At 49.6% G+C, this 16,480-nt stretch overlaps 2 protein-coding genes across 8 annotated transcripts in view; one reads left to right on the top strand and one right to left on the bottom strand.

Moving 5' to 3' along the window:
* Window positions 1-388: 388 nt before the first annotated feature.
* On the bottom strand, window positions 389-14,415 carry CLEC20A (C-type lectin domain containing 20A). The gene is given in 9 exon segments (XM_073810218.1): window positions 389-1,006; window positions 2,854-2,939; window positions 3,857-4,055; window positions 7,105-7,757; window positions 10,183-10,548; window positions 12,184-12,249; window positions 13,782-13,889; window positions 13,892-14,146; window positions 14,353-14,415. Coding segments are annotated over 9 exon segments (1,842 nt in total). The 5' UTR covers window positions 14,381-14,415; the 3' UTR covers window positions 389-925.
* TEX35 (testis expressed 35) overlaps window positions 6,657-16,480 on the top strand; it is a 53,591-nt gene continuing 43,767 nt past the window's right edge. For 4 of the 7 annotated variants that reach the window (XR_012331437.1, XM_019918660.3, XM_073804015.1 and 1 more), the window contains exons 1-3: window positions 6,657-9,234; window positions 9,577-9,695; window positions 13,734-13,989. The gene's annotated coding sequence lies outside the window, so the exon portion shown is untranslated. Of the gene's footprint in view, window positions 9,235-9,576; window positions 9,696-13,730; window positions 13,990-16,480 lie in introns of all 7 variants that reach the window. The other 3 variants (XM_073804006.1, XM_073804002.1, XM_073804012.1) reach the window with 3 other exon arrangements.

Genomic DNA, 16,480 nt, shown 5'->3' with positions numbered 1-16,480 from the left:
AAAACAAAACCCAAGATTTTATTTTATTTTTAAAGCCATATTTTTGTGCTAGTGGCACTTAGATTGTTCCATATGTGAGATCCATATCTGCATTTCATTACCTGGGTTTGTTCTAAAAGAAGATTTATTTTTGTTCTGTGAATAATTTTTGACGGTTCTTGTACATGTACAGATATAGATACGTTTGAGGTCTTTTATTGATATTCCTACAAAGAATACAAATAAACTTTAACTTTAAACATTTCAGACTAAAGTTGCTACTGTATTTGACATATTACTGTTTGACTTCTAGCATGTTATCTGGGTGATTAGGACACTTGGAGAAAAACCAGAAACAAAATGTATGCAGGAACATTATTCTGAAGGTATATTTTAACATTATGAACAATGCGTCTTAGAATTTCCCAATTTACAGGTAAAAGTATTTAGCTGTAGGACAAAGAGCTAGCATTAACACATACTGTATTGTAATAACACCCTTAGAGAGCTCCTCATTCTGGAGAGTTGGAAATCTCTTTACTAGCTTGTGACTGGTGAAGAAAATGTCCTCCACTTTATTGAAAGTATGGCCCCACTCAGCTCTCCAGACCAGTACTATCCTCTCTTAATTCCCCAGTAGATTAATGTGGTTTGTTTCAGGATTTTTGTTGTCTAGTTGGGGTTTTTTGTTCTTGTTTGCTTGTAATTCTCGAGGTTATTTCCAAATACCCCCATCTTCTGCTTTCCTTCATTCTTTAAAACCCCAGGATGCAGGTCCCATAAGTAGTTTTCTTACAGGCTAAGTATAGGTCTGAAATTCCACCAGTTAGCCTCTTCACATATCTAGTGACTTCTACTTCTGTTTTACTATGAATTAAAAAACTAAAATTCACTCAAAATCCAGAGAAAATTGTGTGAGGAGACTCCAGGTCACAGTAGACGTGTGCTATTTTTTGTTTACTTCAAAGCCAACCCATTTCAATCTGAATTGCTCATGACCTAATGTAAGCTTTAAGACTTCTTGGATCTGAAACATCAAAAAGAGAGAAACTGTTGTTGATGCTATCTTGTAACCTCCTAGTCATCTTAGCCCTTAACTGTCCACCCTTTATGTCCAGCCATACCCTTTATTTTTCTTAGCCTCCCTGCAGCTACCTGCCTTTTGTCGTTAGCACCTTCACCAATAGGAAAGTACAGAAATCAAGTTTGTTAGGTCACCACCACCACCCCCAGCACACAAAAAATGTTTAATGACAAAGGAGACTAAAACAAATGACAATCAGGGATTCTCAGTCTTGACTGTTCATCAAAATCACTTGGGATCTTGAAAAAATCAGAGTAGAGATGCCCCTTTAGACCCACCATTGAACAATTAAATAGTATCTCTCTAAGGATTGGGCCAGGCTTTTTTTTTTTTTTTTTTTTTTTAACCTTCCCCACAGGATTCTAAGTTCAGATAGGGTTAACAACCACTAGTCCATATCTCTCTCTGAGCACTGTGTGAGTGTCTGTTACAATGTTTTCTCTGTTCCCATCCATGGAACTGGGATAAGTTGGCTATAGGTGTTTTGTTTGCCTCCTATTTCAAATTTTATCAGTAAATGCTACTAAAGCTGATAATATACTCTACCTTGTCCCCACCAATTCCATCCTTTATATCTGTGAGGTAGAAATCCTCTCCATTAATATGAGATAGCTATATTCCAACAAAAGTGACCAGAAGCTGGAACTCCCCATCTTGACCCCAATTTTCCTATTATTGGTTTTAATTTAAAATAAAAGGTAGATGGTTTCTGGTTTGGTAACCCACCCCTGCCAAAAAAAAAACGGTTCTTGACTTTTGTAGACTTAATACTCAGCACTGCAGTCTTATTACTTGAACTTTTACTAAAAAATTTATCAGATGCCAAATTGCATCATTTGCACCTGCTCTTCAACAGCAAAATGCACCGAAAGCTCTCCAGTTCCCTCCCCGCTACCTGGCAGGCATTTGTGCATGCATGCGGACGGGCGCGCGCACACACACACACACACACACACACACACACCTGTTCTTCCTAGAGACTTCAGTTTGTGAGATTTTAGAATGAATTGCCTGGGTGCTATTTCTTTGGCCTATGAGTAAATTGCAATAAGCTACCAGATTAACGCCAATCAGTTTCCTTGTCTGTAAAATTATGGTTTTGGCTAGATGGGCTATGAGGAACTCTCTAGCTCTGACATCTTATGATTATAATCTGATATCACTGAAAAATGTGCCTTTAGGTCATATTCAAAAATCAGCTTGAGGCTTTTGTCACAATATTTAGGAATAATTCTTCCTCTTCACAATCTCTCATCTCACAATACTTTAAAAAAAACAAGAGGGAAAAAAAAAAAAAAAACAAGAGGGGAAAAAAAGCCTGGAACAAATGTATATTCAGAATAATAATAAGATAATAATAATAGCTAATATATATTGAGCACTTCCAATGTGCCAATTTGCTAAGCACTTTTTATGGAATATTTCATTTTGTCATAATACCAGCGATATGAGTTAGGTACTGTTGTTCCTAATTCATGAGGAAACTGAGGCTCAGAAAGATTAAGTTACTTGCTCAAGGTCACACAACTAATAAGCTCAAAGCCAAGACCCAAACTTAGGTCCTTCTGACTATGCTGTATTGATTTTTTTAAGAGCTCAGGAAAAATGGAGAGAGTAAGAAAAGATCTGAGCACATAAACCAACCTGTCACCATGAGCCAGGATGGTGACAATGGGAACAGATGAGCTAATTTTCCAAAGCTTTTTCTCTTCCTGTATTGGCTTTGACAGTATCGCTTTGCATTGTCAAGTCACCTGACTGATCAAAATTAGAGGACAGAGAAGTCTCACCTCACTCAAGAATTGGTCTTTCATGTCTTCTGGGTGCATCAGAACTGGGATAAGAAAATCTGCTTTCAGGATTCCAAAGAGTTGCCCTGAAAAAGGAAGTACTACCTGGCTCAGAGGAGATTATCTCATAGCCATTTGAAAACTTCAAGTTCTTGGCAGTCGGGAGTGTCCCCTGGACACCATAGATGCTACATGGTGATTTAGGATTTCAAAAAGAAAGAAGAAACTGCTGGACAGAAAAATGCTCAGCCACAACCAGCTAGTGGCTGACAGGAAAGAGTCTCATGAGTGGAGTAACCACTGCTCTCCTCCCATATCCTGGCCACCCTCAGGCAATTATTTTCTCCTCAGTATTTTCCTTCTTCCTTTTCTTTTCTTTTCTTTTTTTTTTTTTTTTTTTTTTTGGCATGCCACGCAGCTTGCAGGATCTTAGTTCCCCAACCAGGGATCGATCCCTGGACTGCCAGGGAATTCTTGCTTCTTCCTTTTAATAAATCTGTTGAGTAAATGTCCCACACCATGCTGGAAATATTCACCTCTCCCCTGGACCCACATTTGTAAAGGCCAACTGTACCACAGAAAACTCGTAAGTTCTCTGAGACTATAAACAGGCTCAGCCTTTGGCCATGAACGCTGTAATCACAGGAACTACAGCCTCATAATAGGACTACTCTATATCTGTACAGCATTTTATAGTTTATAAAGTACCTTTGCATAATTATCTCATTGGGTACTTGAAACAACCCTGTGATGTAGGCAGGGTCGTTTTTACTACGTCCCTTTTGCATATGAGAAAGAGGAGATTCTGAAGGAAGGAAACATGCCCCCGGAGCTTTCACAATCGCCAGGGAGCTAACCAACTCTAGGATCCTCATCCTTGTTCCCTTCCCATTTCAGGCTGTCTTTCACAAAAAGGTCTTGAGCACCCTATGCTAAGGAGTGGCTGTCCAGATTTAACTGCCTGGTTGTTAAGAGTGGGAACTTGGTAACCAGAAGCAGTTACCTGGTTTTGGTGCTAGAGTGTTTTCTTTAGAATCTGGGTGATTAGATGAGCTCAAATGTTGGGCCTGAGTGGCAATAGCTGCGTCTGTTATATCAGTGCCACTCCTTTCACTGGTCACAGCTACAAGAGGGGAAAATAAAGGAGTTATTGCAAATACAGCCAGAAGCAAGGTGGTCTGAGATTGGTGACTGCCCCTGAGCTAGAAGACAGGCACGGGCAGCCACCATCCTGCAGAAACCATCCGGGGTGGGACGCTCAGTCCCTGCCAATCCTTCACTTACCTCCATAGGCTCATGTACCCGGTAGCTACAGCATCATCTCTCATAAAGTGTCTCTGATACCAGGATTTGTGGGGCTTAGCAATATTATAAGATATCTCCTCAGGAGTGAGTGTTTATTTTCAGCAGTTCCTACCCCAAGAGGCCCAGTGCCCTTATGTAGTCTGCTAGCTACACAGGGCCCCCACCATGGCACCCAGGAACCCCCAACCTCTCCATCAAGGGGTAGCACCTCAAACTCAAAGTACGTATTCCAAAACCAAGCTCAGCCTCCCCCAGCAGCCTTCTCACCCCCTTTATGGTGCCCGTCTACTGAGGCTCTCCAGCTGCTCCCTTACTCCCTCTCACTTGCTGTCATGTTCAGTCACCAAAGTCCTGTCAGTGCCTTGCAGATGTCTTTTTTTTTTTTTAATATGGAATATTTGAACCATATTGTTCTTGTGGTATATTACTGTAAAATATTTAAGCAGAAGTATCCCCTCCCCTGACCCAGGGACAACCACTATTAACAGTTTGCTATAGAATATCTTTCACACACTTGAATTTTTTAATTTGAATGCGTAGAGATCTACCTTATTCTCTTTAAAGGCTGCATAGTATTTCACTGAATGTACCGTAACTTATTTAATCAATCTGCTTTCAATGGACATTAGATTGCCTCCAGTTTTTCACTGTAATAAACAATGCTGCAACAAACAACCTGTGTGTGGAGGACACGTATATATGTGTATGTGCACCTTGTACTATTATTTCCTTAATAAATTTCCAAGGGCAGAATTTCTGTATGAAAGAGTATGCACATTTCGGAACTAACAGGCATTGCAAGAATGGTAGCACAAGTTTACTGTGCTATCCAGTGTCTGACAGTGCTGATTTTCTCACATTCTTATCAGCATTATCACCCCAGATCTTTGCCAAACTGCTAAGTTAAAACAAAGAACTTTTTAATGCATCTTGCTTTTAATTTGCACTGCTATGATTCAATGAACAAAGCTGAGCATTTTTTAAAATGTGTTTGTATTTATATTTCTTCAATTAATGTCACTTGCAAACGATGTAAAATCAGTTCCCTCATGTCCCTCCTTGCTCCACTGCTCCAGATCTGGCCTCGGTTCCACTCTCCCGGACCGTGCAAGTCTTTCCCCACACATACACTTCCTGTGTCTTCTCTCCAAAATGCCCTCTTCTTACTCCACCCAAAGCATTGTACATTTCTTCAGTGAAATAAATAAGTTTGTAAAATGCAGAAGCACAGAAAGGGGGAAACACTCATATTCTTTTTGCCTGAATTTAACCATTGTTAACATTTTCACACATTTCTTTACAATCTTCTTTTCCCAAGTATAGGTTGATGTTTCCTTTCAACATTATTGTGACTGTGTTATATGTATAATGTTGAATCATGTTTTCCTTTAGCATCCTGATACAGGCATTGCCCCATGTCATTAAAACCACCTTGCTTCTATTGACTACAGAGCTGACCATGTTGCTCACTTGCTAAAAACCTCTGATGGCTGTGCTGACTGCAGGATCCAGTCCTTCAGAATTTGGCCTCAGTCTACCTCTTTCCCCTCATCACTTGCCGCTTCCTTCCCGAATATGTGACCGACACTCCAGTCACATCAGACTGCTTGTCTTTCCCAAACCACACATTTCCACATCTACCTATCTTTGCCCATGCTGTTCCCTCTGCCAGGAAGAACCTTCTAGCCTTTGCTGCCTGATGAAATCCTCCATTACCTTTTGTCCAATTACCACCACCTTTCCAGGCAGAATAAATGAGGCATTTTCTTGGCAAGCCTCTTGGTTCACCCTTCTGCGGCAGCACTAATTAAACTGTCCTGGTTGTCTCTATTAGCCCCTATTAGACTAAGCTCTTTTAAAGACAGGAAGCAGGTCCTGCTCATCTTGGTATCCACTGCCTTGTTCAAAACAGGTACTCAGGAAATGATTGTTGAATTAAATCATCTACCAGTGTGCAAAACACTATTCTAGGCCTGGGAAAGATATAAAGAGGCATAAAACAAAACAGCCCCTGCCCTGTGAGATTTCACAACCTTAATAATTCATAATTGTGATCATTCATAATCATTTGTAATTAATAAAATGAGACTGAGGCCAACCTTGTCTATTGAATAAGGTAAGGACAGATGGGAGACTGAATTACTAAACATTTCACTACTGAATTGAGACTAGAATAGTAATAACTACCATTCATTGATGCCAGGCACTGAAAGATAACTCTTGACATTTGGTGTTTCTCTTCACTTTAAAAATGAGAAAAATGATGCAGGGGACGTGGGTTCGTGCCCCGATCCGGGAGGATCCCACACGCCGCGGAGCGGCTGGGCCCGTGAGCCATGGCCGCTGAACCTGCGCGTCCGGAGCTTGTGCTCCGCAACGGGAGAGGCCACAACAGTGAGAGGCCCGCGCACCACTAAAAAAAAAAAAAGAAAAAAAAAAAATGAGAAAAATGAAGTTCGGAGAGGTTAGGAAGTTTGCCTAAGACCACACGGTAAGTAGAAGACCCAGCATTCCAACCCTTGACTGAAAGACTCCTCTAGCCAAAGATAGGTTTTTCTCCCCTAGATCGCCCCACCCTAAATTATTATGTAGGGGGAGGATGAGGGGGTGAACTGGCTCTAGGATCCCCCATGGAGTGATCTGGAATGCACCTGGGGCCGGGAGATGTGGCCCAGCACATACCCTCACCCCCTCAACCTCCCTGACTTGTGGCCGGGTAATGGAAACTAGGGCTTGGTCTCCCCAAAGGAAGACCCAGGCGCCAGGGCTGTGTCCCCAACCCCCAGCGACACGAGTGGGCGGGCACCTGTCTCAGGCTCTGGCCGGCTGCCAGCGGTCTCGGGCGTGCGGCCTGGCTCGGAGCTACCGCGTCCTGGCGCGCTGTTGTTCTCTGAGGCCCAGCCGAGCTCCCTGAGCCGGAAGGCTCCGAGGTGCTCTCTTCCGTACCCAGAAGCTCGGCGCTGCGGGACCGGCTGGACGTGGCAGACCCGGGGGGCGCCGCCATCCCCGGCTGAGCCAAGGCCCCGCGGGTGGAGCCGGGCGAGGGGCCCGCTGCGCCCCCCGCGGCGTCCCGGGCCCGCCCTGGGTCACGGGGTCCTCCGGGGGCGCGGGGTCAGGAGCAGGGCTCGAGGCGGAGGCCAGAGGGGTCTCGGTCACTTCCTGGGGGACAGAGGGGCTCCCCAGGAGCGCGGAGCTCGAGGCTGGGGTCGGCGCGGAGGCCGGGGGCACGGGGCCGAAGGACGTATTCTGGGCGGTGACCGGCGGGGTCGAGGGCCCACCGTCGCGGACAGGGCCGTACCCAGGGATCTCGAGGTGGGTCGGAGGGCTCGGCGCCTCCGTCCCTTGGGTCTCTGGCGCCTCAGGGCCCGCGGAGGAGGAGGCCCGGGGGGCGCGGGGGCGGGGGCCGAGCTCGGCGGGCTCCGGGCTGACTAGCTGCGGGAGCCGCGCCGCCTCAGCCGGACCCTGCGCGGGGCCGGCGCTGGCCCCTACGCCAGAGAGAAGGCTTCCGTGGGGCCCGCTGCGCCGAGCGGCCGGGGAGGGGATGCGGGGTGAGGGGGGGGGACCGCGGTGCGCGGCGCGCGGTTTTTCCGCGCCCGGCCCTGCACACCCATCGCAGACAGGGCGAAGCAAGGAGGGCCTTCTGACCCCGCCAGGTGCGGCCTGGGCCAGGTGAGACCTCGATGGGAAGCAGAAGACAGACTCTTCCCCCTCTTCTCAACCTAATCTGTTGCCTCCAGGGGGAGGGCTGCGTTCATTAGCAGCTCACAGGGACCCCACCCCTGCAGGGCCCCGGCCTCCCCGCTCAGCGCTACGCACCCCGACCCCCTCCACTCCCTCTGCAAGTTAACTTCGAAATCACCTCCTCCAGGAAATCCTCGTTTAATTACAGGAGCGGGGACAATCCCCTTCTCTGTGTCCCCACCATGCCTGTGACTACACAAGCAACACTGCCTGTCAGGAGCCCTCTTCCCAGTTGGCTGTCAGCTCCTTCAGAACAGGCCCTGCCTTTTCCTTGTGTCCCAGGAATGAATAAAGCTCTGTGCAACTATGAGCAAGCCCCCTAACTTCTCTGTGTCCTCAAAAAGGCAGTAATACCATTGTCAGATGTAGGAATCTGTAAAGATGCCAGGAGAACAGTGATTTCTGCCCTCAGTTATCCTAGTTTGCTTCAGACCTCATGGGAAGCAAAAGGAGGCAATAGCTGTGAAGATGTTTCAGGAATTTAAAGATGCTGAAGGAACACTGTCACTGTCATTCCCAGCCATGTCCCCACAACTCATCTCTCATCTTCTCTCCTCCCAGAAAAGCCCCAAATTGAAAGGGATTTGGCCCTCTATTGCGCTTCCCTCTCTGGATGCTGAACCTCAGAGGCCTCTCTGATGATTTTTCCTCAGAAGTACTGCTCAGCTGGGCAGTGAGGGCGTCTTCCCGTCTGTCTCCCAGGCCAGGCCCTCATCACCTCACCTGAGAGACTGCACAACCTCTCTTGGGTCCCCTGGCCCGGGAGCTGCAAGTCCAATGGTCCAGTTCAAGGAAGAAGGTTGATGGTGACCGAGTCCTCCTCCTCCAAACCCCAGCTGGCCCAGCAGAGGGGGGGACCCAGGGAAATCCCTCTCCATAAGTGGCCCATGGTCGCCACCCCGTTGGTTCACCTCTTTCCTGGCCCCTCCCTGGCCCTTTGGGGAGGATCCCATGGGACCCACCCTGTGCTGCTGCATCCAGGCTACCCTCTCCACTTCCTAGGCCCTGGAGACCCCAGAATCCAGCCAAGAACAGGCTCAAAGCACCCACAGAGAGCAGAAAACAGGGGAGGGTACTTGGCCTGGGCGTTGTCCCCATGGTCACTTCTGAGGAGGGTATGAAGGAGAGCTGAGGGAGGGCTGCTGACTCCCGGTGTCCAATGGTGGGGTCTGCAAGAAAACACCACCAGTGAGTGTGAGGGCAGGGCTGATGAGGGGGGACACAGCACCCCCAGGTCTGCCACAGCCGACACGCCTGTGAGAGATCCCACCAGACACTGATGACCAGCCTCCCATCACAGGAGCCAAACTCAGGAGGGCCCCTGTCACAGGACAGGTATGTTCACAATCTTTATTCCTCACAACAAGGGAGGAACCATTGTTCCTATTTTACAGATAAGGATCATGATTCTCATCAAATCCAGAATACAAAAAGAAAACAGCCAAGAATAGGCAAATCCACAGAGACAGAAAGTAGATGAGTGGTTGCCAGGGCTGAGGGTGTGAGAGAATGGGGGGTCACTGCTAAAGGGTAAAGAGTCTCTTATTGGGGGTGATACAAATGTCTTAAAATTAGATAGTAGTGATGATTGTACCACCTGGGTATGTACTAAATCTCACTATACTGGCCACCTCAAAAGAGTGAATTTTAAAGGTACATGAATTATATCTCAATAAGGCTGATACAAACAAGGAGGAAAGAAGGAAGGGAGGAAAGAGAAGAGAGACGGAAATGACAAGGCAGGATGAAGTCTGTTGCTGAGGAGACGTTTCACACACAAGATCCAGAATAACCAGGTGGGCCTCTGGTTCCCATGTGACTGTGGTGACAACAACAGTGTCAGTAGCTAGTATCTTTTGGGTGCTTACTCTGTGCCAGGGTCTTTACTAGGTCCCTTATATTTATTCTCATTCATTCTTCAAAGCCATTTTGTGAGGTGCGTCATCAATACCATTTTGTTTTTTCCACATGAGGGAAATGAGGCTCAGAGATGCCGCTCATCTTATTTCTAGCAAGTGATAAAGTCTGATTCCAAAGCCCACACTTTTAACCTCTTTATTGCGCAATAAGTAATTGCTGTTGCTACTTGCTAATGCCCTGAGGCTAGATGGAATTAGCCATTAAATTAAATTAAAACCTGTTCCAGAATAACTTTGCTCCCCTCAGAATCTATAAATACTTCCTTAGGTGTATCCTCACCACCTCCGGCTGCCAAGAAAACTCGTTTCCCATCCCAGCCTAGCCTTGGTGGGTCAAGGGGCAGCGGGGACGACTGTCACACACCATGGAAGCAGATGAAGGGTTTCAGGGAAAAGCAGGCCACTGCAGAAATTCTGGCGGAGAAGCTCCAGTAGCTGCGGAGACCCGCACATAGTCCTGCCCCAAACTCAGGCACCTGCAGCCAGGTCGGGACGCTGGCACCCACGTCACTGGAGCATCTCAGAGACCCAGAGGCCGCACTGAAGTAGAGGCCAATCCAGGCCTCAGTCTAACTCGTGATGGATTTCAAGGCCTCCTTGTCTGTCTCCTCAGTCACTGTCTGCAGGTCAGCCAGGTCTGTGCGGTGTCTGCGGCAGTACCTCACAGCTGCCAGCCACTTCCTTTCTTGGTCACATTGCTTGAAGTTCAGATTGCCAATCTGAACCTCAGCTGCGGGCAAAGAATGTAGAGACCACAGGCTTGAGGTCCAGGATCTCTGCCTGCTCAGCCCTCATCGCCCCCAGGACAGAGCCCTGGTTTGGGCCCTGCCCTTGTTCCCCATCCTCAGGAGTTAGGTTTGATCAAACCCACAAGTCTATAGGCAGACTAAATACCAGACTGGGAGAGTGAATGAGCTATCATAGCAGCAGCTGGGGGAAAGACCATTCATTAGGAAAGGCAGGGGTTAAGAACTCTCCTCTTGGCTGTATGGCCTTACAAGTCAAGTCTAAGCCTCAATTTCTCCATCTGTACAACAGGGATAATAATAGTACCTAAATGTATTTCGTTTAAAGGATTAAATGAAACCACGTATACAAATATTAAACACTCAATTAAATGGTAGGGTTAAACTTTGCAGGGAGGTGATGAGGGAGATGGGACGATCCTGGTCTGGAATCAGCCTCATTTGTGGTTTCCAGGGCCTGTGCCTGCCGCATGGGCTCTCAGGAGGCTCCCGGCTGAGGCAGGATAGAGGGAGTGTGTGATAGTCTCAGGCTCACACCATCAGGAGAGCCAGGGACGAGAGGTGAGCCTGGCGAGGGGCACACCTGCTGGTCAGTGGCCCTGACTTCTGGTGGAGCTCAGACCAAGACTCAGCCTCTCACAGCCTCTACCTCCAGCCCCCGCCTGCCCTGCCCCTGGTCAGGCCTGTCTCATCTGCCCACACAAGCATCTGTGATTCTAAACAAGGGAAGTTTGGAAAGGAGGTGCTTTGGCACCACCTGAGGGATTGATTCCAGAGACCCCTTAAAGGAAACGCCTGTGTTTGCAAAATTGGGAATCACATCCTCAAATAGGGCCTCCCAACCTCTCTGACACATGCCTGCTCACCAAAGCCCCGTCAAGATTTGCCTATTTCCCTCATGTTCCCTATCTAAATTGGTCTTTTAAAGCTACCCTTTTTCAAGCACCTAGTCCTCGCCAGCCCTGAGCTTTGCATGTCGCACACGTCATCTTTTAAAATCCTCACAATAATCCTGAGACGCAGATGTTATTAACCTCATTTACGGAGGAGAAAAGGGAGACTCGGGGAGGTGATGACTTGCCCAAACTCATGCCTTATTAAGTGGCAAGACGAGATTCAAATGCGGGTCCGCCCTCCCCGGAAGCCTGTGCTATCTTCACTCCACAGCGCCATGTTCCACAACGAGCAGAAAACCAACTTTACAAAGCAGGCTGAGGAGTGAATTTCCTTTGAAGTGTCTCTAACCAGACACCAAGCAACGCTTTGTAAAATATCAGGGCAGTACTATCCCCCTCACCAGGTGGACGGGCCTGGACTGCGGAGAAATGCTACCCTTGCCCCCCACCCCCAAGCCGCTAAGGGTAGGGGCACCAGAAGACTGGGATGCAGCCTGGACTGGTTGGAGACCTTCCCCCCACCCCCCCAACCCGCTCCTCCCCTCCCCACCCCACCGCCCCCGGGGCCAGCTGAATAACAAAAGCATTGAGCCTCTGCTTGTGTGTCAGCCTGGGGGCCCGCAAAGCCAGGGGATCCCTGGGCCAGGCAGGGGTGGGGGAAGCCAGCTGGTCCAGGTGGACAAGTGCAAGGGAAGGCGGAGCCCTGGAGCCCTGGGTGTGTACCTGGCTTTGGAGAGGTGGTCAGGCTGAGAGCCGGTTCCAGGAGGGTGTGGGGCTCCAGGGCAGGATCTGTGAAACGGGCCACATGTTATGGGGCGGGAGTGCGGCTGCCCAGCGTGCTCTGTGGGCACCAGGGACCGCCAAGTTGAAGCCAGGAGAAACGTAGCTCCAGGGTAGAGAGGCTCCTTTGTTCCTATCTATGTGTAGTCCATAAATAGATATATCTATTGAGCACCCGCTGTGTGACAGACACTATCTGAGGCCCTGGAAAAATAGCAGGTATAAGACAAGCAAGATCTTTGTTCTTGAAGAGAATATGAGAAGGAGCCAGCCTTGCAAAGAGGTAGGAAGGAATACCCCGGGCAGAGCTAAGGTGGGAAGGGGCCACGTGTGTTTGAGGAGTGGAAAGCAGCCAGTATGGCCAGGGAGAGAAATAGGAGATGAGGCCAAAGGTCTCAAGCAGGGCTGGGTTGGCTACAAAAAGGAAGTGATTCTAAGTGCTAAGGGAACCTACTGAATGTGTTTAAGCAAACTGGTCTGATTTACATTTTTAAGAGTTCACTCTGTACAGAACAGACGGGAGTGGGCCGGGCAGACGCCACGGAGGGCTGTGCTGGTGTGTGGACCTGCAGAGCTGGAGAGAAGTGGATGCAGTTAGGACGCGTCTGGGTGGAGTCCAAAGACTCCAGGGGGAGTAGGGAGAGCCCCGCACGCGCAGCCCTTCCTTCAAGGGGGCTCCCATCCCCACCCCGGCACACTCACCACTCCTGGAAAAATTTCTTTTCTGGCTTGGGCATTGCCAGATCAAACCTAGGCTACCCTGGGCTACATTTCAAGGCCCCGTGACAGGCATGGTGTGCAGAGAATTGGGGACACGTCGGGGTGGTCCCCCATACCCCTATTTGAGGAGTTGGGGTGTGCCTGAGAGAAAAGCAGAAATTGGCACTTTTTATCAGGAACGTGCTGTCTATAACCATCCCCCGTGTGATCTCAGCACCTTTAAGACAAGGGTCAGTGGCATGGGCTGCCTGGGCAGAGAGGAGCCAGCCAGGGGGCAAGGATGGGGGGCTGTTCCCCAACAGCCGGCACCAGGTGCATTGAGTAAATGGTTTTTCTGCAGAGGGGCACCCACATACCTCCCCAAAGCAGGGGTTCTCCCAGAGAGTGGCTGTTCCACATTCCCCCAGTCCCGCGAGATAAAGCCACCCTGCGCTTTAACGAGGAGAGAGACCTTGGACTCTGCTCTGCTCAGACGCAAATGGATCCCCAACCTGACTTTCCCATTTTCCTCCCTTTCTTTTTCCTCTTTCCCCAGATCCTTAATTGGCAGGAGGAGGGGACATAGTGGAACATTTCAGATTTTACTTTTTGACTACCCTGATTTACACCCGCTTCTCTGATGGAGCGTTTGGAATGAGGGACAGAAGAGATAGAAACTAAGGCGGCAGAGAAGGATGTAGCAAAAAAGCGTTAAGCTGATAGTTATCCTCTGAAAGGCTTGAGCCAGACCCAGGCTCGCTCACTCTCTCTCTCTCTCATTTACTCTTGAGAAGCAAAACCCTAGGAGGAAGACCAGGCCCAGAATATGACTCTGAACACACCGTAGTAGCAGATGAAGGGCTTCTGAGCAGTGCACGAGGCGGCCCCCAGGCTGGGGAAAATGGCTATTGAATACAGAGTGGCACAGAGACCCTCCTCGAAGACGGCGGCGAGCTCCACACTGGCACGCTGAAGGTGGAGCCGCTGGACCATCTCAGGCCCCCAAGGCGCACGTGGAAGAAGAGGCTGATCCAGGCCGCGGTGCTGCTGGTAAGGGAATAGAGCGTCTTGATGTTGCTCCCGTCGCTCATGCTCTGCAGGTCGGCCAGGTCTGTGCGGTGCTGCCGGCAGCACTCCAGGGCCTCAGACCAGCTCAGCTCCTCTTCCACCCTCCAGAAGGTCTTGCTGTCACTGGTCAGCTGCAGGGCTGGGGCGGGAGAGATTGTCATCGTGTGGCTGCCCCTACCCTACTCCCAAATCCCGGGTGTTCAACCGCACCACAGGCAGCCTCCCCAGCCTCCCCTAACCCACTCCACCCCTCACCTCCCGCCCTCCACTTGCACAGCTCCACAGCTCTGCTTCCAGGCTTCTGCACAAGCTGCTCTCTTGGCCTGAAAGACTGGCCATCCTCACCTGCGCCCTCGATCCCCCATTCTCCCATTTCTCATCTCCCCCTTCCCTCTGCCCCATCCTGGGCAGGCTCCCTTCCTATGAGCCACAATGTACCTTTGTTAATGCTTAGCAACAGTAGAAAGTGTTTACTGAGCACTCACCAGGTGCGATTAGCTCACTGAATCCTTTCCAACAACTAACTCCCTAGGATAGACATCACCATGACTGTTTTACAAATTAAAAAACCAAGTCACTGAGAGTTAAGTGACTTAGCCAAGGCCACTCAGTGGAAAGGGGTAGAACCAGGGCCCAGGGACCGTGGGCAAGGCCCTTAGACAGAGCATGGTTTTGCCCTGATGCAGGTGTCACAGGCTCATAACTGCGGCTGCACATTAGAATCACCTGGGGAACTTTTCCAATACACCAATGCCCAAGACGCCCAACGGCAAGGATCTGAATCTCTTGCTGGGACTAGCATTAGAATTTGTTTAAAGTCCCTGGGGAAAAGGACCTTTTCCACCACCAGGTCCAGGCAGCTTGGGCGCAAAGAACCAGCCTTATTCATCATTATATTCCCAGTGCCCAGCACATCAGAGGGGCTGGGTGTATTGAAAATGAATGAATGAGTGAACGAATGAGCATAGACTTCTCCCGGGAACCGACCCGAACCCCAGGAACTCAATGTTCACTTCCTTCCTTCCTTAATCCATCCACAAAAATGAGGGCTGGTTAAGGACTGCTCTGCTCAGGGTCTTGGGGTGGGAGAGGGGGGCGTCCAGCCTCAAGCCAGAGCCCTAGGAGAGCAAAATAAGACTGAAAAACCGGGCACACAGAGGGGCAAGTATGTGCACAATGGGGGAGGACACGGGAAAGGCCTGATGAGGTGCCTGCCGAAAGAATGATGTTCCTCACACCCACCAGAGGCCAAGAAGATGCTGCCTGTCGCTGAGAGAAGTTGGAGGATCCCTGGGCAGGAGAAAAGGAATAGAAAGAAATTACTTTCTTGTGATATGTGATTCACTTTGATATTTGTTTATCCTATTCTGTTTATTTTTTAAAAATCACTGGCTGTGGTCCACTAAATTGACTTTAGGACATAATGGGTCCCAACCCACAGTGAAAAACCCTGCTGCCCCAGCTGATCTCCTGGCTTTAAACGCCTTGAGATGACAATTCCCAGACACAGCCTCCACCCTGGAGCTCAGTGTACGTGTCCGACTGTCGGTTTCTCACATGCACATGGGTTCACCCTGCCAATCGGCCCGTCCTAGTCGTCCCAGCTCATCACATGGCGCCCCTCACCCCAGCACCTCAAGCCCCACCCAGGAGTCACTGTTGGTGCCTCTCTGTCTCTATCTTGGCAGATCCCATTGCTTCTACAGCAAGTGTGCATCTTGGACCTTCTTGAACTTTCCACTTCTTTCCGTGCCCACTGCCACCCTGGCCCAAGTCACCATCCCCTCCCTGGGACTGACAGCACCAGCCCCAAAGGCGCTCTCTGCTTCTATCCTCCACTATCACAGTCCCCTCCCCACTCTGCGTGCAGAAGGACCTTTCTGACATGCTCCCCTTGTCACTGCCGCGGGCCACAGGGCGGGCTCCTTACCACAGTCCCCAAGCCCTGTGTGTCCTGGCCCTGCTGTCATAGGAAAAGCCTCCGCAGGCTCCCGCACGTGCTCATGCATACACCCTACTCATCCACAGGGCTCGACCCCGGGCCTCGGGACCTTTCTCTAGCTTTATTCTTCGAGGTTCCTTCATTTTAGCCCTTAGGCTCAGCCCAAATCTCCCTTCCTCAGAGAAACCTTCCCGCCCACTTGACCTAAAGAATCCCCGACATGCATCTCCCTGTGACTGTCCCTCGTCACCCTGATCATCTCCTTCATTGCTCTTGTCACATTCTGTGATGATCTTGTTTACTGTCTTCTTGCCGAACGTCTCTGACCCCCACTAGGATGTGGGCTCCGTAAGGTAGGGCACCATTCCCGACTGGCACCCATCAGCACTTAATGTGTTGGTTAGATGCGTCAGTGAAGAAATGAATGAGTGAAATTCTACATAAAACAGCCAACTCCAGGCTCTGACCCCTGGTGGTGGGGTGCGGGCAGGCGGGGGGCAGGGAAGGGGTGAGAGGAGGCAGGGCAGGGGC

The sequence above is a fragment of the Tursiops truncatus genome, chromosome 1, assembly GCF_011762595.2.
Source record: "Tursiops truncatus isolate mTurTru1 chromosome 1, mTurTru1.mat.Y, whole genome shotgun sequence".
Lineage (NCBI taxonomy): Eukaryota > Metazoa > Chordata > Mammalia > Artiodactyla > Delphinidae > Tursiops > Tursiops truncatus.
The sequence above is the reverse complement of the archived record's forward strand: the minus strand, read 5'-3'. Positions and strand labels throughout refer to the sequence as shown.